The 23,096-nt window shown below is 40.2% G+C and overlaps 1 protein-coding gene across 10 annotated transcripts in view; it reads left to right on the top strand.

Moving 5' to 3' along the window:
* The window catches only part of mef2aa (myocyte enhancer factor 2aa), a 59,339-nt gene that overhangs the window by 16,202 nt on the left and 20,041 nt on the right, over positions 1-23,096 (top strand). For all 10 annotated transcript variants that reach the window (XM_051382552.1, XM_051382551.1, XM_051382554.1 and 7 more), the window contains exons 2-3: positions 4,624-4,836; positions 12,056-12,259. In XM_051382552.1, coding sequence (XP_051238512.1) covers positions 4,783-4,836; positions 12,056-12,259 — 258 coding nt within the window. In that variant the 5' untranslated portion in view covers positions 4,624-4,782. The remainder of the gene's footprint in view (positions 1-4,623; positions 4,837-12,055; positions 12,260-23,096) is intronic.

Here is a 23,096-nt window from a genome sequence, read left to right on the forward strand (position 1 = left end):
AAATGAGCAGAAAAACACTGGCCTCTTTTTTGTTCATTAGGTAAATCCTGCATCATAAATCTACTATGTAATTTTATGTTACCTTTTATATAGGACAACAGTTAAGGGAGTAATGCCTCAGCGTATGTGGAGTGAACAGAGACTTACAAGTAGAGAGCAAGGAGGATGTGCAGGATCCAGTAATTACACTGGGAATTGAGCATGTTTTATTGATTGTGAAAGGTCCAGGCCTGTCACCAAGCCTCCCGGTGTCTCCATGGTCAGTCTTAAGGGACGAGGAGGCAGACTGGCCCCCTTGTCACTTGACCAGTCTCGCACCTCGTCATGGAGGATCACAGCAGCTCTGGTCAGAAGCGATTGTAATGCTTAGTTACTTTTATATATATAGATAGCATGTGTATTCAACAGAAGGTAACAGTAAGGCATGGACCTGTTCTGTTAGACATGTCATATTGACTTTCTGTCAAGCTAATGTGGCCGTTCCTATGGTGACATATTCTCTGCACATTGATTTATGTGTTACAATTGTTTGGTAAGCAACTTTCAGAAGTGCTGGGCTGGTTTATATCAAAGTGGACCAGGTGCATCATATCAAGGTCTTTTAAAAGAGTACGTGATGGAGACGCTGTTATACAGTTTAGTGCTTTGTCCCGAGACACGGATTGATTCTGGTCCGATACCAGAGGTTTTTTAAATCTTTTTTTTTTGTTTTTTGTAATATAAAATCTGAAAATGTCTTTGTGTAAATTAATGAAGAAATGTGTGCGCTCATGTGAAGCTGTAACTACAGTTAACTTCGTAACCATGAGAAAAAATGTTGATACACCAACATGTTTTTAATGAATTTACAACATTGCAGTGTGTCAACCTCATAACAACAGACAGACTATAACGTTTTGTCTAATACATGTAATACACACAGTTTGTGCTGTAGGATTAGTGATGTGGTGAACAGGTGCAGACCTTACAAATGGCTCTGACCTGCTGTGAGTAGAGATGTTCAGTTCTGATGCTTCACTCAATGTCCTCTGTGCATCCACACGGAAAAGGCTAGTATAATTGTATGGTGCTGTGTCTGTTTTCGTGTACAAAAAAGGACCCGTTAGACAACGCAGACCCTAGTTTCTGAAGGTTTGTTCTTAATAAGTTATAACATCAGTCCTTGTTCTTATTAAACATGTATTAAAATATATTCCATCCATGCAAATATACAAAATGACAAAAGAAAATGTCTCAATCTACTGATTTATGAACTTTAGAGTAAAGCAGAGTAAATCTTTGCTTATGTTAGCTGAACAAAAAAGTTCCTTCCACTGCCTTCACATTAGACAGGAAGTAGGAAGTGTCAGTGATAGCTTTAAGCATGTTAGCTCAGTGCTATAAATGAATGGAGCTAAACATATAGCTTTGTTTATGTGTGACATTTGGCCGCTTAACAAGGTCAGTTTTCAACACAGATACAACAAATCGAACAAACAATGGTAATGATCTCTAATGACCTTTGATTATCTCCAGAATTATGCCGTAGCCTTCCAGTTTACATTAAGTACACAAGCATCAACCATGTGGTTGTACATATTTATTGAGGTGGCCTCATAACCTTGTGTTGTCCTGCTCCTGCTTCCAGGCTCAGTTTCCCCCCTTTGCGTTTCTAAATTAGTGTCTGTTTCTTACACACATGTACACACTTACACACACGAAGAGCACATGATCGAGGATGTAAACAGATGCTCTCTCTCTTTCTAACACTCAACAGAAGTCAGAGTGTCACGCACAAACATGTAGAACTCTGCTACAGTACAGACATTGTTCTTCTTTTTCAATGTGACCATCTTCTGACATGTCTATCTGTGTAGTCGTGCCAGCTGAAAATTTCCCACTTAGCTCTGGAGATTGAAATTGCGTTATTTAAGCCACAGTGAAGTATGTTGTGATATGATCAACCACAGAATTAGATTAGTGATCATTCAAATTCGTAAAATGAAGTTTTGTCACCAAGATGCTTTGGCTTTCGACTAACTTTTGATGAATGTGGACACTGAGTTGGGAGCACGGCACACCTGCAGTCTGAAGGCCCTCTCAGCTTGTCATTTCGTATCTGTGTGAGAGAAATGTCATGACACAGACTATTATGCCTCTAGACTTGAACTGTCCTGCTGTGACAGCTCGTCCGTATAAAGAGAGGAAAAGATGTGCGCATGCGTGTGTATGTGTGAAATTGTCTTGAATTTTCAGTTTCTCTTTTATAAAATGAGCAAGACTGCAGCATTTTGGAGGAGACGGAACATTTATGTTACACTCATGTGACACTGATGAACACATTCACATATGCACGCTGTCAAAGAACAGAGCTCGTCAAATCAGACCAGCCCCAACAGATGATTACAGATTAGAGATTAGTTCACCTCAGATATAGCTCCTCTAAACCAACACCAAGTTCACACGTAGTTACATTATTAAAACTGTAAAATACTATACACAAGTGCAAAAAGATTATCTTCGTACCGCTCTGTAGATAAAACAAACCACATTGGTCAAGTTTATCACTTGTTTGTTTGGCAATGAAAAAAAAAAATATTTGTGAAACCAAAACTCTGTTTCTAAATCTAATGTAAAGAATCTCCGCTAGCCAAAATTAAGGAAAGAATCAAGATCGATGGAAAAATCCAAATTCTGTCAAATATTTGAATTTTGAACACACAAATTCATCAGCATACCTATTACTTCTGTAAAGTTACTGAAGGTTTTAATATTATTGATACATTGAAAGGTGACAAAAGGATTACATTTTTTGGACCTTGAACTATGCTGTTGCTTTCGGGATGTCTTAGATATTTCTTTAAGAGTAGAATCTGCGCCCCACCCTCCTGATCGTCCTCTACTTCGTGCACTGTTCTGTCACTGTGTGTGTGTAAAATGGTGAATGAACATCGCCATTCTCCCTGGCCTGTTGTGATGTGGTTTGGGGAAATTCTTTGTGGGGGTTCAGGCGGTTACTTTCCTGGCTCAGACAGCCGTGCGTGGGTAGTTAGCGAGGTGATCTCAGTCAAGTTTGCCTACAGTGGAGCCCTGATTCAGACAGCCAGACACCATAATGCCAGTCCATCTGTAACCCATAATGACTGTGCGCCACTGGAACTGGTCATTTTCATTTTCGCTGCCAATTCGGCCCCTGGCTTTCTCGCCTCACAACTGCTGACTGCATCTAATGGCCTGAGTTGTTAACCTTTTTACATTTGTACTCATAGGGGAAATGTAGTTGTTTAGACATTTTCTATTTGCTGGGTGTAAGTGATGGATGCGCCTCCAGGGAGGGGGCTATATCTCTTCTTGCAGAGAGGCAGACAGGACGAAATTAGATGTTCCCTGGGGAACAGTGCGGTCGGAACCACTGGCCAGGTTACATGCTCATGTGGGAATATACCCCCCACCCTCTTCACCCCCACATGGCTTCTCCTTCAGCCCAGGAGATTTCAACTACTGTCAACCCCAGACTGGGTGCTCTCTTAATCATCTTAAGCTGGCATCAGGGTGGGTCAGCTCAGGAAGAGTAAGGAAATGTTGCTGTTCTGTTTCTGCAGGCAGGAAAAGATTTCTTTAAAACTTTCTCTATTATTGTGAACTAGCTTTGTAAAACGTTATAACATATAGAGATTAAATCAATGAGGTTGCAAAACTTAAAGCAAAAGTTTGACATTTTGTGAAGTAGATTTGCTTTCTTACAAAGAGTTAGATGAGAAGATTTAGACCAGTTTCATGTGTGTATGGTAAAAATGAAGCTACAGTCAACAGCAGCTTAGCTTATCTTAGCACACAGGCTGGAAACAAAGGTAAACAGCTATCCTTGCTCTCTACAAAGGTAACAAAATCTACCTCCCAGTTTAGTCACTAATTAACACGTCTTATATCTTGTTTGTTTAATAATTAGGTGTAATAACGTCAATTTTCCATTTTACGGGGATTATATACAGGACTATTTCTTGTCTGGAACCAGTTGCCAGGCAACCAGTAGAGATTATAGGAAGGTACTGAAGCTGTGAGCTTTGGAGGTGCTGGTAGGTATATTTTGTTACTGTTTAACAGAGCCGGGCTAGCTGTTTCCCCTTGATTCCAGTCTTTATGCTAAGCTAAGCTAACTGACTGCTCGCTTTAGCCTTGTATTTAACCGTCAGATATGTGCATTTCCCAAAATGTCAAACTAGTTCTTAAAAAAATTTGCTTAAAATAGCCTTTAAGCCTCTAAAAGGATCAGTACTCACTATAGATGGCTCCAAACAGTCGCATAAATATTTTGATCATTGAGATAATTTTGAAGAATGAGCGCCATCAGCTCTTATTGCCTTTGTCTGAATGCATTTATTTAATCACGTACAGTTCAATACAACTAGTTATTCAGTCTTGTGTAGTTGCTGCCCTGCAAGTGTGAAGCCACCTTTCACTGACTTCAGCTTGACTTCAAGTGCAGCAGCAGAGGAGATAAGGTTTACACCATGTGGTCTCATACTTTCTGAATGTGCTTGAGAACAGAAAACAGAGCTCTGTTGCTGGTGCTTTGAAGTGCCTAAGGAGACATTGAGTGTCAGGTTAACTTTCTACCCCTCCTCTCTTTTTGTCCTCTTGCAGATTGTGGTGTGGTCTGTCGAAGAGCGTATTGTGAAGAAAGAAGAAAGAGCGTACACAATAAGAGAGACTTCTGCATGATGTGCTAGGAGAGTGGGGGAAGAAGTCGTTTTGTTTTTCTGATATTGTTGTGGTGTCAGAGAGACCAGAAAGGACGCAGCCATGGGGCGGAAGAAGATACAGATCACCAGGATCATGGATGAGCGGAACAGACAGGTGAGTGTCTGTTCTATCTATCTATCTATCTATCTATCTATCTATCTATCTATCTAATCTATCTATCTATCTATCTATCTATCTATCTATCTATCTAGTTTATTTACAAAATGCTACTATATCCTTTTTTTGTGTCTGAGAAAACAGTCTGCTCTGTACCTGTCTGAAGGTTATAGTGTTCTTCTATTTTCCTTTTTGCCTTGGACCAGAGTTCAGCAGCTGTCATGGTGTGCATGGATCTAAACAGACATACCTCCCTCCCCAAAGTCCCAGCCAGCAGAACAGGGACCATGACATTTCTTTGTCAGTGCGGTTGTTGGTTTACAGACATGATTCCCTTGCCACCCTGCAATTTCATCCAGAGAAGTTGATGAGGCAGCAGGAGCGCTGGGCTGTAGCGGGGGCCTCATTGGCGTGGGAGTGAACTGAGGGTAGCGTGGAGCACAGCGGGCCGCCTGTGGCCTCCCCACACTGTAGGGCTTGTCCCCTGGCCTGGCAGTGTGGCTGGGCCCCTTTGCTGTAGCCCTATGTGTTTGCAGCTGTTTGGTAGTAATTAGGAGTGGCCACTGCACCACAGCACCCTCTCATTTGCAGGGTGGGTCAGCAGCACACACAGCACCCTTCTCTGCCTCGGCTTCACTGGTCCCAGCTAGCCGCAGAAAGGGAGAGAGCTGGAATTCACTCTGTCTGCTCACGTTAAATATAAACTCCTAAACAGCAAAACACTGTACAAAACAGCCTGGGTCTGTTTGAAACAAGAATAACAGGCTTGGATATCTATAGCAGAAAGGCCGGGTCCATTTCTTTTTTAGCTACGCTTCCTTTGATTTAAGAGCTAAGTTGAGGAAGCGTGTGCGCAGTTTTTGACAAATTATACCAATTAATGAAGATGCGTAGGTTTCCCGTCGCAAAATAGAACGCATCTTGTTACACCCCCTTAAAATATCATTTGCATTCCTTCACAGGTGGAACAAATTTTTGCTGTGCACACAGAAACATAATGGAGGTACAGTAGGGCTTCCTCTCCTGAGGGTATTAACATGATACGGTACTAGCCAATCGGTACTCTGACCGTGTTTCTGTCTGTTACTGCGAGGCTAGCAGTTCAGCCAAGTGCAAAAGAAAAATCCACACTGTGGGCCAATTATCAGTATAACACCTGGCTCTGGGTGGGATCCAAACAGGAGGGCAGGAGAGGCATCACCCCTGGCTCATTGCTGGTATCTACACTGTATGCGATGACCTGTGACATCAGGGGAAAAAAAGAAAGAGAGAAAATTACACGAAAACAGGTTGTCAACTGCTCGCTAGGTGAGCAAGTTAACCCTTCAGATGATTCTTTACACTGCCTATATGAAGGGAGTGAGGGGAAGACATTTTTGCTGTATTGTTCCACAGAAAAGTGGAGCGGCAGAGGGAGACGTGGCTTATTATTAATGTGTCTCCCAAAGTCGAGTGTTTGCATCAGATTTTAAATGTCTCAGTGTATAATTTGTGAGAAAGTTTATCAGCAGTACGCAAGCATTTCAGCCTGCATTTAGTTGGTTTTAGCTGGCTCAGCAGAGAATCTGCTTTGACAATAGACTGCCGTGCTAAAATAAAGCTTTGGTGTAACGTGATGTATGTGTGTGTATTTTTTTTTCTGGGCCATGAAGCGCACAGTGCCATCTCCCTGGGGCGTGCTCCTAACCAAGGGGGAATAGCCATTAGCATATGGTCCCCATTGTCGGGAGACAATTTGAATCTTTATCTACGCTGCTCTGCTGCTAGCTATCCATACCCATAGCATTAAAATGAAAGAAGACCTTAAGTGGGCTAATTAGATAGTATTGCTGTACGGGATGTTGTGTGGGGACAACGGGGGCTCCCTTGCATTATCACTGCAAGTGCTTTAGGAGGGCTGTTAACCTTTCAGGATTTATAATACAGAGCGTGGCAAAGGCTGAGAAGGTCTGTAATTGCACAATCTATCAGGAATTGCGAGTGCAGAGTTGAGACAGGCAGTGAACTTTGCCTGATACTTTTTATTTTTTTGCTTTAAGTCATTACCTACATTGTATAATGACACATTTTCATAATTCAGAGCAATGAAATGTATTGTGCAAAAATGACAAACAGGATAAGATAACAATTAAAATATTGTACAGTTGTTGCACACATCATGTGTAAGTTAGACCTTTTTGTGTAGCTTTGTGTTCACACAAAAGTGTGTGACTCTGCTGTGTGGCCTTGGTCCTACAAAACAGCGGCACAGTCATCAGCCGAACTGACATGCTGATTGCAAATGAATGCTAGATAACAACCAGACAACAGCACCGCCCTTGGTTGATTCTCCTCATTTACAGTATTCACAGAAATTATTACCTTTTGAATCACAGGCAGATACACACACGTTTATTATATACTATCTGACATTCACATTTTCATCATATTTCTCTCTTTCTAGCATACTCACACATACAGTGCCTTACAGTGGACTTATACGGACTAGTGAAATTTGGCCTTGTGTATCTGTTGTGTTTTTGCATTAACTAACAACAAGCAGTCAGTGGATCTCAATAAGCATTTTCAGTCTTTCACCTGCTTCTCAGAGCAGCTGTGATGGTGTTTGTGGATTTACAGAGGAAATTTGGGTGGAGAAAGGAAGGTATACGCATTAGTGTTAGTGTAGGGAAGAGGCTGGCCTAGCTTAGTGAGTACTGTCTAGTGACGTCCTCTGGATGCCATTAAACAGGCTCACTGGGGGTAATTGCCCAAGTCATTAAAAGTTTGATGATTTTGCTGCTGGGTGGAGGGTTGCCTGCCCTTGCTGTGGCTCATTTTGGATTTTGCTCTGGCACTTCAGATGCCTGTAGGCACGGTGCAGCTCTCTCTCTCTCTCTCCCACTTTCTATCCAGGGAGCAACACACCGCATACCTTCCCATTTTTCAGCCTTCACCCATTCCTGAAGTTCTGAGCGGTCGTCATTATTTTTCTGACAGGTAAAGAGCTTGTTGATAGACCGTGGACAGAACAGAGGAGCACTGTTAAATGTGACAGCCAGTGCATATATTATCATTGTTCAAGATGATATGTAGTTTCCATAAAACTGCGCTGAAACAGCAAAACATGAAGTTGGGTGATGGTTATTGTATTTTTGCTGCCGAGTGTTACAGAAAGGGTGTACCTTGTAATGCATCACTAAAATACTTTTACGTGAAGCAGAATTACAATTTTATCAACTCAACACACTCTTTTATGACAGTTACAATGAACTGAACACGCCAATTGTCCTTAAACTAGATCATGCTCGGTATTGATTAGAGATATTTCTAGGAAACCAACTTATGTTTTGTTAACTAGCATGTCATCCTCTCCACTAAACAGGATCAGTCATGGCTACTGTAGGTTTCAAGGTCAATCCCACCCAGTGGTCGAGGCCTTTTGTGCCCTTAGTTGTCCACATGGGGATCCTGGGGCTGTCCTTTCTCCCAGCGAGAGCTGATCCAGGCAGACAGTCGTGGTCTCCCAGGCCTGCACACTCTGGCACTGAGTTGCCAGGGCAGCAGCCAGAGGGCCTGGGTCACTCTGCCAGCTGGTGCCAGACCTCTCTGACTCTCAAACCCACTCCCATGTCTGCCATGGGGGCCGTCAGAGGTGACATGAGGTTCTAATAAGGCCGCTAGCTCCCCACCCCTCTGAAGGTGTTAGTGACTCAAGCATCTCCTGCCATGCCCCAGTCACAGCTGCACTCTGAGTCCCAGATGTCTTGTTTGTCATCTTGGCACCTCTGCCTGAGGACAGACATTGATAGACCTTATGATTGACACATCAACTCTGTGTTGATGTGTGTGGTTGGGGGTTGTTGTAGCATATGTTGTTATACTATACAGTTTTCTGCGGCAGAGTCTGTCTTGTGGAGAATGAAAACGATAAAACAAAACCTGAATGTTAGAGTGAAAGCACAGGTGAAAGGAACATATGCTTGTGATAAAGATTTCAGATGCATTTATCCCAGTTAACACATAGATAAATGGTTGTATTTGTCACACCCAGTTATCATGTAAAAGAAAATCTGTTACCTTTGTTCATAAGCATAAGTGACTGGAACTAGTGAGACCAGTTTCTTCAGAAGGCAACTTTTCCTGAAATTTCCCACCTTGAGTTTGAGGTGAACAAGCATTTTTTTTTTGGCTGCAGCACTGATTTTGACCGATATAATTTTTACAGAAACATCTTGCATAGTTCAGATTGAAATACATTTTTAAAGCCTTGTTAGCTTGACACTTAAATTATGAAGAACAAAGAACCCCTGAATTATCAAGCTCAGTGAAAGCTCAATGAAATAGGTAATGGTGGTTGCGGAAGTTGGAAGATGGAAGTTGGAAATTCAGAAAGTGTGAATTGAAATCAGAATTACCACCTCATCTTGACATTGGGAGAGCTTCTTAAAAGGTCAGGGTTTTCAGCCTGGCACAGTCTAAATGAAATGCTAGTATAGTCACTGATCTGTCTGGCATTGTGTGAGCTGTTATAATGACCTTATCAAAAGCAGAGAAAGTTGGAATCAGTCCAGTTTATTGGAAGTTTAAATGTGGCTTCCCTTCTCTTTTGCCCTGACATTTCATTTCTCAGAACAGCTGTAAGATGCACTGGTACAGTGGTTACAGCACAGCTTTACAATGCTGAGGCTAATCCTGTCATTGTGAATTACATGAATTAGTTAGGGAACTAGACTACACGTGTACCACATCTTACTATAGGGGCGAGTCAAATTTTTCAAACCACATTGAGAATCTTTGTGGGTGTCTTTGACTTGGTAAACCATAGGAAAGCTCCGCCAGTGAACCTCCCACTTGACCTCAAGGATGTCTGTGGTTTTCCACTGTCTCACCAGTCACCCCAGAGAAGATGGGGGCGGACTGAGGTTATATTTGTATATGTTGGTATTTAAGCTCTGAGTCACTTTGTGTCATGACTTATAAAATTAAGCTTACATATTACAACAAAAGGAGAAAAATTGGGCCAAATAGCCTCTTTCTCTCCCCATTAAAACTAACTGTACTGAAGAGTAATGTGGTCGTCACCTTTAATGGCTGTGTGAGCAGCAGCTGGCTTTTGTAGAGGTACTGTGTCTGGGGCTGGGGCAAGGACCAAGTCTCAGTGCTGCTGCTGAGGTTGAAATGAAGCAGTACCTGGGTCAGCAGCCTTGTACTCAGCACTCTGCCATGCATCCAGGTGGAACAAAGTCCTCGCTCAGCGTCTCATCCTGGGCTTCCTGCTGAAAGGTGACATCTCCATGGCTTAACAGCCACATTCATCTGCTAAAGAGCATACAATTTGTTAATCATTTTCCCACATCACAGTCCCTGCTTCCAGTTGGTTAGGCAAACAAACAAATAAGCAAGCAGGCAAATGAGCGAGTGGGCAGCCCTGGTGTTTAGTCAGAGGAGACTAGTATCAGCAGGTTAAAACTGCAGGCGCTTTACAAGTGGGTAGAAACAGGACCTGAGACTGGACAAATTATATCCCCTTGACTGCCTCCATGCAGTGATCCACCTTGAGAAAATCATCAGAATGACGCACAAAACCACACAATGCTTTTTTTGCTCCACCAAACTCACTCAAAGGCTTTATGTGTCTGCGATTTGCAAGGAAACATGTCATTGAGTCAGCCCCTCTTGTATTTAAACCTTGTCATTTCAAGAAATGTCATTTTAGAATTTGGTTTGTCATATGAGCTCTACTAACATGGGTGCATTGAATAGAAAATGACACGAGGACAGGCTCCTTCATGTCTAGAGCGGGAATAATGGTCCCGTGTAATTACCTGTAGTGTGGAAGATTTGAAATTCATTTATCACAGTTGGATTGACCCCACTGCCTCAGCAGTTACATCGACACTTTGCAACACATAGGATTATACTGCATTATACCAGTTAAAATGAGGGTATAGCCGCAAGCTGTGACCAATTAAAGTTGAACAAAGCCAGCTCATCTGCTCAACTCCTCTCTTAGTAGGTCAGTGAAACTGATGGAGAATACAGACACATGCACTCCTCTGTGGCTCTAAGCACAGCTTTCACTAGCACACTCACCAGCCATATTGTATAATACAAATTCAAGACACACGCACTAAAGAAAAACATAAATCTAAAGCCATGATTTCAAATATACACATCTCAAAACTATTTTCTGCAAACAACCATTACAAAACCAAAGGCGAAAACAGCTACATTTTTATCCTCCCTCTTTGTGAGTAGTGCTGTTTTTCAGCTTGAGAAATGACTGTGCCATACTGTAAAGAGGTGGTGTAACATAATGACATGTGTGTATGGGTCTGAAGCGACCACAGAGACAGAGTTGCAGAGATACAGGACATAAAGTCACTTTGCAGAGAGGGTTGCGTTACCATTGGAGTGATGTATGACCCGAAGTCCCATCTGAGGGCTCATGTTACAAGGCTTATGCTGCACTACAGAGATAGCTTTCCGTATATGGAGTCAGGGGCTACAGTAATGTATGGACCCCTGTTGTTGCCAAAGCTCTGACTCAGCTCGCTGACTCGTGCCTCTAACCCTGACCTCTGTCCTGATAACTAGACATTTCAGACATGCACTATGTCATTGCAATCATTCCTAAAGGAGGAATGATCTTGTTATCTGTCACCTTGGTTACAGTAACATTGTTGTAATATAATGAGACTGTTAATACTGTTATTTTTCTGGCTTAGCCTACATTGTATGTTCCAGATGAGAGTATTTCGTTATTTAGTTGCATAGCTTTTAAAACTTTTAAAAGTACATTTACTCAGTTACTGTACTTAAATAATTTAAAATGTTTAGTTACCTACTTCTACTTCTCCTCCATTACATTTCAGTGTGAAGTACTGCATTTTTGACTTATAGAACTGTAACTTTTGTACTTTTACTGAAATAAATTTGACTGCAGGACTTCTACTTGTAATGGAGTATTTCAACACTGTGGTATTGCTACTCTAACTTAAGTAAAATATGTGAATAAGTTTCCACCACTGACAATTGTACAATAAACATGGAGGTTGAGGAATAAACTACTGCCTTTCGGTTATAATAAGAATGCTGAATGAATATTTACACTTGTGCAAATTGTGTAGATGTACAAATTTCTGTTTTGTTCACCTGACTTTGATCTTCTTTTTAATTTAGGGAAACAGTTTTTCTCTGTAATGGATGGTTTTGTTTTCTGTGTGTTCCTCAGGTTACCTTCACAAAGAGGAAGTTTGGCCTGATGAAAAAGGCCTACGAGCTGAGTGTACTATGTGACTGTGAGATAGCCCTCATCATTTTCAACAGCTCTAACAAACTGTTCCAGTATGCCAGCACAGACATGGACAAAGTGTTGCTGAAATACACAGAGTACAACGAACCCCATGAGAGCAGAACCAACTCGGACATTGTAGAGGTGAGTGAGTGTCGCCTTCTTACTTTGTGAGGAAAAATGCCTTTCACATCATGCCCTTTCCCTAACTGTGATCTTTATAATTTGTAAAAACAAAACATATGTTCAGATTAATGAGATTGAGGCAAATTCAGACTATTTATTCTTGACAACTGTATGCTTAAAAGTTTTGTAAATGCTCCAAGGGTTAGGTTTTAGAAACAGTGAGTAAAGAACAAGTAACAGTTTCCTTCTAGTCACCATTCAGATAGTGCACAGGAGGTCTGCGCTCCCTGATAAGTTCAGCTTCTCTTGTGCCCATCAACTGACGTGGAAAACCTATCTCTGCACACAGTAGTCGTTGACCACCATTGCTAGCTCTGTTTCCCATAGATATTGTACCTGTAGGGCTTAGTTCTTATGCTGCTCCTCATCACAGACCATCAGCTCGCCAATTGCTGCAGTGAAAATACAGTGTTTAGTACATTCCATACTGCTCTGTAAAACTCAACAAGCACTTGGGTTTCCTGGCACCTCCTGCATACCCTGGCGACTAGCGGAAGAGTAAGCCACTTGTTATGCCAGTATACAAAACTGTCAGCCAAAAGTGTAAAAGCCAAAGTAAATGAGAATGATTAGGGATACATCCTGTTCCAAACATCTTTCATTGGCACACGTGTGGTTTCTCTGCTTATTCAAGATCTGCTTTAAGAGGCTGGTATCTTCGCTCTGACTAAATGAAAGCATATACAATGTATGTTAATGCCTATTGATAAAATCATGACACTGCTAGTATCGTGTTGCTCATTCATTTTTATAGCTGTTATTTGAAATACACTTAGACTGGCTTCTTCTCCACTAACATACTTTTTATTAGACAATGCAGACTGCTGCAGCGCAATACTTTTACTGCCACCTGCCCACTAAAACATACACATTTTTTTATTACTGTGGCCCAATTAAGAGACATTTAAAATGGGTTAGATTGAAAAATTTCAAGAATCCTAGCTTTGGAAAAGACTTTCACTTGGAGGAATTAGCGAAATTACATGCAGCATAAGGAGTCAGCTGTGGCCCATTATCTTTTATTCATGCTGCTGCTGCTTGTGAATTACCTGCTTGGCAGAGCTGCAGAAGAGTGCTCTGGCATCCAGTAGACTCATGCAGTCACTCCTCCATCAGGGGCCCTCAGAGCAGTGCAGGGGCTCACCTGCATAAAAAATACATGGATACATTCCTTACTTACGTAACGGTGACCACAAATTAGTTTTTGCCGTGACTCTGGAAGCTGTCTTATTTTAAACAAGCAAACACAACAACATCCCAAACTCAGAATCATTAGAATGTTATTCACCTCAGGCTGTTATATCACATATATCAGTGGTCTACAAATGTGTGTTTATGTTGGCAGCATGGTGTAATTGGGGTGTACATCGTGCATAATGTAGCACCAGTGGTACCATGCAGTTTTCCCACTTAGCCCTTCTGGCTACTATCAAGGAAGCTGCCCCACTGCACAAAAGGCGAGAACAAGCCACTGTTGTCCCTGCTCGCTCGGGCCAGCATCTTTGCAGATATGCACAAATCCCCCTCTGCCTGCTGGCGACATGGTCAAGGTTCAGAAATGAAGAAGCAGAGCAGAAGTAACCAACCCACTCCTCTATTCACTTGGCCAAAGTAGTAGATGGTTGGTAATCTTGATAAACCTATGATTTGGTCCCATTTTAAGATCTAATCTGAACTGTTTTCCGGACTGCCCGCTTCTCTACATCTGTACAGATCTTTGTACACTACATGGAGGAGCAGATTCATTTGCATTGATGGGAAGAATCCACCCCTCCCCCCACTCATCCACTGAAATGGGCCTCACATGAGGACACTTACACTGGACACTTATCTAAGTTTTTAAATTGTGTTAAACCAATCTTTGCCATGCAAACAATCATGTGCTCATTTGTCCAGTTTGGGAGGCCAGAACAACCCTCTCCCGCTTTTCATTGGGATGATCGTTCCGTGAGAGAAACTGAATCAAAGGTCACATTCCTGCTCAGTAGTACCATCTGTAGATAAAGGCTGAGCTGTGCAGTGTGGGAGAACAGTCTCCATGTTTTCCACAGATGGATGCATGCCTGGGCCACAGTTTGATAACCCAGTGGAGGGCTATGGACTTTGTCTCAAATTTGGCTTGCAGTCCAAAGCATAGCAGTAGGCTCTGATTTTTCTTCTATGTGTGTGTTGGTGTGGGTTTGCATGTGTTGATGGTCTTAACCTTACCAACACTCCAGGCGACAGGTGAACTGTTGTATGAAATCTCTCTTTTTATGCATTCACCCGTGTGTGTCACACAAACCCTTCTTCATTTTCAAACATTTCTAAACAGTATTAAGCAGGAATGTCACTGTCTATCTTTTTTAACGATGTTCTTATTTTTCTATAATAATTTATTGTTTTCTCAAAATGTTGTAGTAAAAAATAACAGCGCTCTTGTTTGCCTGGTATATAAAAACGACATGATTACTGTAAAAAAAAGTATTTTGAGCGCCATATTTGCAGTATATCTATTTTTTTGTGATGTAGAAGAGTAACACACATAATAAATGTGGTATTTAATATGGCTGTGTTATTGTGAACCGAGCAGAGTATTCATGGCTGAAGGTTTTATGGTGTTGTTCCTATTGTGCTTCGTATTGAATTCTGTTTATAACACAAATGAAAATGCTGCCGTTAGTCATTAGATTAATCTAATAATATTTGCTCTTCCTCCCCTCTCCGCTAGTGGAGCTAATGAGATTTTGCTCATGCTCCACTTTAACCTCACACCGTTCTCCAGCACACACAAAGATCTCTGTGTCTCCAAAAGGAACCTTGAAATCAGATAGTAACTTCACAAGCTTCATTTGGCATTTATACATCCTCTCTTTAAGCAATTCAGTCAATCAAGGTATATGGTATATATTAGGATTAATCAGGTTTGCAGGCACACGGAATCAGCATTAAGTCAACACTTAATTGTAACCTTATAAAATCAGGTTCGTGAATAGGCTTTAATCCAATTTGAGAATGCAGTTTCAGTCAAATACCAATGCCCTGTAATTGTAAATAACTGGACTGCACCATATGCAAAGCATTGACTTTTTACTGCCCTTTTTTTAAAATGTCTTTTACCCTTGTGATTTGTGAGAGTAAACAAACCAAGATCATTCATAGGGAAATTCTGCTTATCTTCCTCACAATGAAGAGGGGTGGCCATTGTTAATGTGACTTGGGAAAAACAGACAATTCCCTCTCTACTTATGAAGGAACGCCCCCTCACACTAGACCACTACAGTGAGAGGAAATGAGCATAAAATTATCAGATCATTTCCATTAGGTTTAAATTCATGATCGCTATCAGCTGTTGTTATAAATGGAGCTGTATTAATCATTCAATAAGATATGTAAATTTTGACCATTACTGAATGTCAAGCCCTATGTTTTTGTCTGAATCACATATATTTTCTATTTTGCCTGTGAATTTCATGACTGCCCTTTGCAGATTTTACAGTGACAATAGCTATTTACACAATCCCAGCTAAGGGTTCAGTTTGTCATCATGTCCTATATTGTATATAGACTTACAGCCCAAAGAAAAAGGCATTTTATTACAAGTTACGGAATGAATCCCTTACTGTGCTTTGGGCTGAACGGGCACCAGGAGTTTCAGACAGGGGATGTTTATGTTGTCAATCAAAGGCTGAGCAGTGATTAAGACTCATTTCTATCTTAATGAATGCAAATTGGCACATCTGCTATGGTGGGCTAGCTGTCCAGACTCTTCAATTAGCATGATTGATCAATTATCCTCCTGCTGGTGGCTCACTGGAAATGGAAGCTGGGGAACGGGTGCGTTGGGGGGGTAGGAAGAGAGATGAAAGAAGGAATGAACAGAAAACTGTCTCTCAATAAATCAGATTCTTTATTTGATTAGACTCAAAGAATAATTGAATTTATTTTACTCAAAGAGGACTCTCACGTTAACACATATTTGTTAAAAATAGATAAGTATAATTGAAAAAGCTGTAATTTTATCTTTGAACAGTTTTTTAAACTTTTTTTTGACAAAGATGAGTACGTTCAGGATGGCACATGAAAGGGCAAATTAGCGATCCGAAGGTGATATTCCTCAGATTAAAACAGAGAAATACATATATTACTGCAGCTAACTGGTAAACAAAGTTATGTTTTTGGTTCTGAATGAGTAATCATGACTTTTTTTTAATTCCCTTTGTGATACATCAACTTTACATGAACAACAACACACATTTGCAATTATAATTTAAATGTGTGTCTGATTCTCCATCAGCAGATTTTCTGATCAAATATTCCTGTGAGAAATGAGCTTCAGCCATGCAAATATTTAGTAGATCACTACGCTTTAAACTCTGAAGTCTGTCGAGGATACTGCGGCATGAAGCTTGTTTGTGTTTGTTTTAACCGTAAGCACAAATCCTTGAATATCAAAGCACACTGGTGAGACTTCTTCTGAGTAGCAGAGGCAGATTGTCCTGAGTGTGTATTTAAAATTGTGACACAAAAACATAACAGGATGGTCAAATCAGGCTCTGGCTGGCATACAGTGAAACTGTCACTGCTACCGTGTTCTCTTATGATTGCACTAGCTATATTACAGCTTTCTCGATAATAAAATAATGAGGAAATACTGAAATACAAACACATGAATTAACATCAGTATGTTGTGTGTATGGTAATTATAGTATATAAGTAATAAATATATAGTAATAAAATAGAGATATTTATCAACACTGATATAGGTATTTAAATTAACTAGTACAAAATCAATAATTGTCCAGTGTCATACTGGCAAACCTGCCAGTGACTCCAAAAAAATCTGAAGAACACACACACACACACACACACACACACACACACACACACACACACACACACACACACACACACACACAAGATTTACAGAAAAAAGGTGTCTCTGCCTTAACACGTCTGTGCACCAGATTTAGTTTTCTTCCCATTTCTGCAGTAGCCTAGCCCTTATAGACTGTAGACCAGTTGAACCTACTGTCCTGCCGGAGCTTATTCACAATAGGACACAGACCTATGCTAAATGTATTATGCAACTTATAAACCTGTTTTAAAATGAGCATGGGAACAACACAACAACAACCTACCAGAATATAGAGTTATTAAGTGTGTGTGCTAACTGTTGCAGTAGATCTCTTGTATCAAATGAGTGGATGTCCATAATATAGGTTGGATAAGTACAGGAATTCATTCACATTATTGTTGTTGAGTTTGCGCTGTAGATTGGATAATTATATATGAGACCGTAGTTGGTAGTCTTAAAGCGTTTGCATTTATATCTGAAGACTTTTTTTTTTGCCTCTGCTGTTGTGTGTGTCTATTTAAGTATATTTTCAGATGTCTGAAGAAACGGACATTGAATATAATATAAATGAAATCACTTCCTTTGCGCAAGAGCATTTTTCTCTGGAAAGACCAAACTCAGTACCTGTTGGTGAGGCCACAATACTTTGTGTTGTTCATGTTCAAATCTAATTGAGACTTCTGCCCACTCGGTTTGTCTATGTGATAAGTTGTTTATTTGTGAAGTTCTGAGAAATAAGTCGTCTGAGCTTTCGGTTTCTCATTTTTTCTCTTCTCTTCCTCTGACTTAATGTAAATTTGGTGCTCTGGTCTGCCAGTAAAGTCTAGTAAACTCAGAAGGAGGGACTGAAAATGCTCATAAGATTTCATATTTCATATTTCCCCTCCTTTTTTTCAAACTTTTAGCTTGAGTTAGTGAAGTAACTCTTTCAGTTTTTGCTTAGTGTTTCAGGTCTTCAGAGAAACATGCTTGTGTTCTCAGTGTGTCTCTGAAAACTAGTAAGCTGCCATTTCTAGAAACTTAGAATAGCAAGTTAATTAAACATTTTACATCTGGGTTAGATTACACTTGTGAAAAGTCATTATTCTAGTTGGAAGTATCCATGATTTCTTCTTGTCTGACTGGTCAAATTGCTCATTCTTGCATGTAATTATCTACATCATTATCTATCATTTGCCGGTCTATTTACAGTGGCTCAGAAAGGGAGAGCAGCAGTCTAAAAGTAACAACAAAATCCGAATTCAGAGCAAATTTATATTTCAATCAAATATCAGCTTGAAAATCTTTGATTTTTTACTAAATTTTGACTTTAAATGAGGTGAAAGTGGCAGTTTACACAAAAAGCCAGACTGTTCTCATGGTATAGATGCAAGGTAGGCTACAAATCCAGCTAATTCAAAAATCTTCATTAATCAAATATATAAGATCGATTACTTCATTGTCAAGTCTCAATTAAACTTCCTCCACCTCCAGCTCTTCGCCATTATCTTTCTACTTCAGTCTTTCTCTGCACCACGCCATCTTAATATTACTATTCTCCTTTTTGGTATTTCACTATAGAGCTCACAGCAGCAGTGATGAGAAATCCCTTTTAAGCTAAATCAAATGTCATTGCTATTGACATAGACTTATTAGGTTGATGTTGATTTTTCAGGGCTTTTCAATATATGTGAAATTTTCTGCCAGCCCTTTTTAATATTACAGAAAAAAATATGTGCACTTTTGGTCTCCTGTGGTTTATTGGAGTGATATTGAAATGATTTTATATATATTTTCATTTTGACTGTAGGTCACGCACAGTACTGTGGAGTATCTTAAGTACGATGGTATTACCTTAAGTATGATTCATTTTATGAAACTTAAAAAATATATTAATGGATATGTACGTCCTCTATGAAATTGCTCTGTGGTTTCTTTTTAAGTGTCCTCCATAGGTTGCTGCATAAATACTAAGCCTGTCAGTCAGTCTGTTGTCTCTGAAGAGGATGGTAAAGTAACAGCATGGGCCATTAATTTGTGTGTCTGAAATCCTATTACCGCCTCTTCATTTCGGGCTCATATAAACACACCCAGTTGTGAAGATGAGCTACTTCCTATTTCCTGCATGCCTTATGTGTTTTGTATACCTGAGAGCAGGCATTTAACCTTTTGGCCTTCGGGTCAAAACAAACACACTGACCGTTTACCCAGCACCAGCATCTATTTCCAGACTAGTGCAGTAGGACAAGATAAATAACTCCTAAATGTTGTGAGAACAGAGAGAAGCGTTATCTTTGTTGTTGCGACAGGAATACCTCTAATGATGCTACTTATAGTTAGGTTTCGTTGTATTTTAAGACCCTGTCTTACTAACAGATACTACACAGCATGATAAAACTAGAAACATTACTATATGTTGTTTGTTGTTTAATGAATGTTTTCAACAATGCATTCAGCGTGTCTGAATTAATTGAAAAAAAAAAATAACACCGTGGCCCTCAGATTTTTATACATTCTCTGTATGATATGGTGGTAATACTTTAGTACGGTCTCTTTATAAAGTTAGGAACATGGTGTAAATTCTCCAGTTTATTTAATTTGTTATTACTCTTATACAGCATACGGCATTGCATCTTATCATTAATCTCTCTTATGGAGTGGTCTGGTGATAGTTGTCTGAAAACTCTTCTCCTGCCACAGTGAGTGAAGCGGTATTAATGGTTCTGTTGCGAGCAACATGCTGGGTTTCAAAGTGCCCCTTTTTATAGGACAAGGACTCCTTTTCCTCTGGGCTTTTAGTGAAAAAGGGTCACCAGTCCTCTTTTGTAGTTTTCTCAGTGTAATGAAACGGTTGTGATAATGTACATGCAAGTATTTCACATACTATTCTATAATATGTGTAGTAATTGTTACCCGATGGCAGAGTAATTGTCTTTGATTTTTGGAATCAAACTTGCCATATTAAGCGGTATCTGTGCTCTTTATATGGGATTTTGTCCTGTAGAGTTATACAACAATTGTCCTTTGAATTGTTGAATGGCTTAAGTCCATTGTCACTTACTGGTTTTAAACCCATCATGTATTACATCTCATTTTTTTTATTATGTCTCTGCTCTCTGGTGTGTGGTGCTTGTTACCAGGTTACTGCTAAGAGATTTTCTGTTTTTAGCACATGTTGTACTTCATTGACGTCAGAGCTCTTTTCCTCCCTCTCAACTACGTTGTGTATGTCTCATTTTAAATCGAGGGTCTCTTAGAGAGCATATAATAAATGGTCGCAACAACAAAAGACCACAAGGCTTCTTCCATTAAGGAGTTAATACTCCAAGGTCTTAAAAATATAATAAAGATATGAATTGTCTAAATAAAATGAAATATCTGAAAATCTGAAACTTAACGACACCGCAGTTTGATCGCCTTAGAGAAACCTATGCTTGAGTAATTTTTTTACCTTTTTACTTGTTACTGTTTTTTCCCCAATTCCTATTAATTCCTAGAATATTGTTGGTTTCTTATTTGAATATGTTTTATATCAAACTTAAAGTTTCTCGGACCCAGTGCTTAGCTGACAGTAGTTAAATTTGTTTAAAAAAACGACTAAGACGGCTGGAAGACACTGCACTGACATAGTGTGTGGACATAGCTTTTGCCTTTCACCTCCTGAGTAGAGAAAAAAATTGACTTTTTCATTTTTTTTGCATCAGCTTACACAGAAATTAGGATGTCTGACACATCTCGCGCCTGCCGTTGGTCACACAAACAGAAAGAATAAAAAGTAATTAAAGATCTTACATATCTGCTCAGTATTTTGTTAATAGTTTGCAAACTAATTGATGTTGACATTCATTTTGTACTGACTTTTGCATAAATCAGCCTGATTATCCTCTTTGTTTTCAAATTAAAATGTGTTGATATTTTTATTTGTTTTCATATTTTAAGCTTATCCAACCCAATTAAACACTATCTAGTGTACTTTTTATATGTTGTGATTGTTGCTATTTAGTGTTGACATCTAACACATAACATTGATTGTTACATGACTTACATTCATTTTTTTCTCAACTATTTCACAGGCATAATACGTAATACTTAACAGGAGAGTGCAAACAAACAAGGTGGTGGTGAATGTTGAATAAAACATCAAAATGTTGCAGCTATAATTTTTTCTTTTACATTATTCCTGCAATTGATGTGTACTTAGGTTTGTAACAGAATAATAACTGTTATATTCGTAACAGAATAATGGACCAGAGTGACTTATCAGAATCATAGGGTGTAACATAAAAGTAACTCTTTGCTATTACGAAAAGTGATGATAACCTGATTTGTTACATTTAATGCAGTAGCAGTGTGTTGGATGGCGTAGCATAGCTTCTCAAACTGAGCTCAAACCTCATACCTGTCATAACTGTGGTATGAACCACATGAAATAGGTCAGACATTGAGCTGACCTAATTTGGTTTGATCTAGTTACAGAGGAACAGTGACACTAGTTATGTTAAAGATCATTAAAACCACAAGCCAGTCCACCCTCTGTGTTCTTCAGTGACCTTGCAGGCTGAATGGCTGAAATGAGACCTTGCTTTTGTGCGTAGCGGCTTCTGTGAGTTAGCTCGTGCAACAATCAGCTTGCCCTTGTGCCCCCCTCCTCCCACTGTGCGTGCTGTGCGGCCAACCCCTCCTGCCCAGGGGCGAGGACAGAGCAAAGCCTGCTGGGATAGGGGGGGCTGGGGGTTAGCTGGCACCGTGCCACCTTCCCCTGCCTGCCTGGCCTGACTGGGGGCAAAGAGGGAGGCTGCTGTGTCTCAGATTGATGAGGACAGGTCTGTGGTCTGGGTATAGAGTGTTGCAGAACAGACGTCCTGCTGGCACATCCTGCCCTCTCTGCCGCACGCCCCCCAGCCCTCCGTACTCGCCTTATCGGAACTCCTAATTGTCCTTATGAATATTTTAGAGGCGAGCAGGAATGGGAGTTCAGGGTTGGGGGTATGGTTTCAAGGGCCCTGACAGCTAATGATCCACTCAATGACCAGAGAAAGAGAGAGAGAGAGAGAGAGAGAGAGCGGGAGACAGAGAGACAGGGAGTAAAAATGGATAGAAAGATTTTTAATAATATGTATGTTAAGGTTTTTGTCTGAATTGTAATTTCTTCTGATCAGTTTTTAATGTGTGGCACCTTTTCTTTATGTGGAGTGGGAACAGAGTGCGTGTTCTCATTCTTTTTAATCTGTAGATAATGATGACATTGGTTTGCCTTTATCCTCAATTTGTAGTTTAATTCCCTCTTGTCTATACTGAAAATATGCAGTCCACTGATTGAGACTGTTCTCTCTGACTGTGGCGGCTAATAGCTTTGTCACATCAGTCATTCACCACAGTCTCAGAGCAGAAAGCTCTGAAGGGACTGCTCACTGCACAGCAATTGCCACTTATTCTGTAAAATGGATGGGCGACATTTAATCGGCAATCTAGTCGGTCAGATGCAGGTAATCATTTGCAGAACACAATATAGAATATGATTAGTTTGCTCTCAGATGTGTGCATTCACTGCTTTAGATTTAGTGAGCATGTCTCACTTTGGATTAATAGGTCACTACTAGCCTGAGTTCACAATTCATTGTGGTCTGCCCATTGTCATTGTAGTGTCAGGTGGGATTGAATCTCACTGTGTGTATTGTTTTTCTAACAGCTACAAGACAACAATAACAAAATAAAATGCAGACGAGAGAGCTTGCCCCCTCCCGCTTCTCTTCCTGTCCACTGAGTAACTAGACAATGGAGTGAGCCAAAGGAAGGACATGGATCCAGCCTCATATCCTGATATCAGTCCACTCAGTAATGTGTAATGGTCATGAGATTAAACAAGATATGTCTGGGAATTACAGAGGTCTCCTCATCTGATAGCCCCTCATGCCCAACTCACAATATGTGGTAGGAAATGAAGAGAGAGGAAGGCTGCCTACATTTTACTAACCTAGT

This window comes from Dicentrarchus labrax, unplaced genomic scaffold, assembly GCF_905237075.1.
Source record: "Dicentrarchus labrax unplaced genomic scaffold, dlabrax2021, whole genome shotgun sequence".
In the NCBI taxonomy this organism is placed as follows: Eukaryota; Metazoa; Chordata; class Actinopteri; family Moronidae; genus Dicentrarchus; species Dicentrarchus labrax.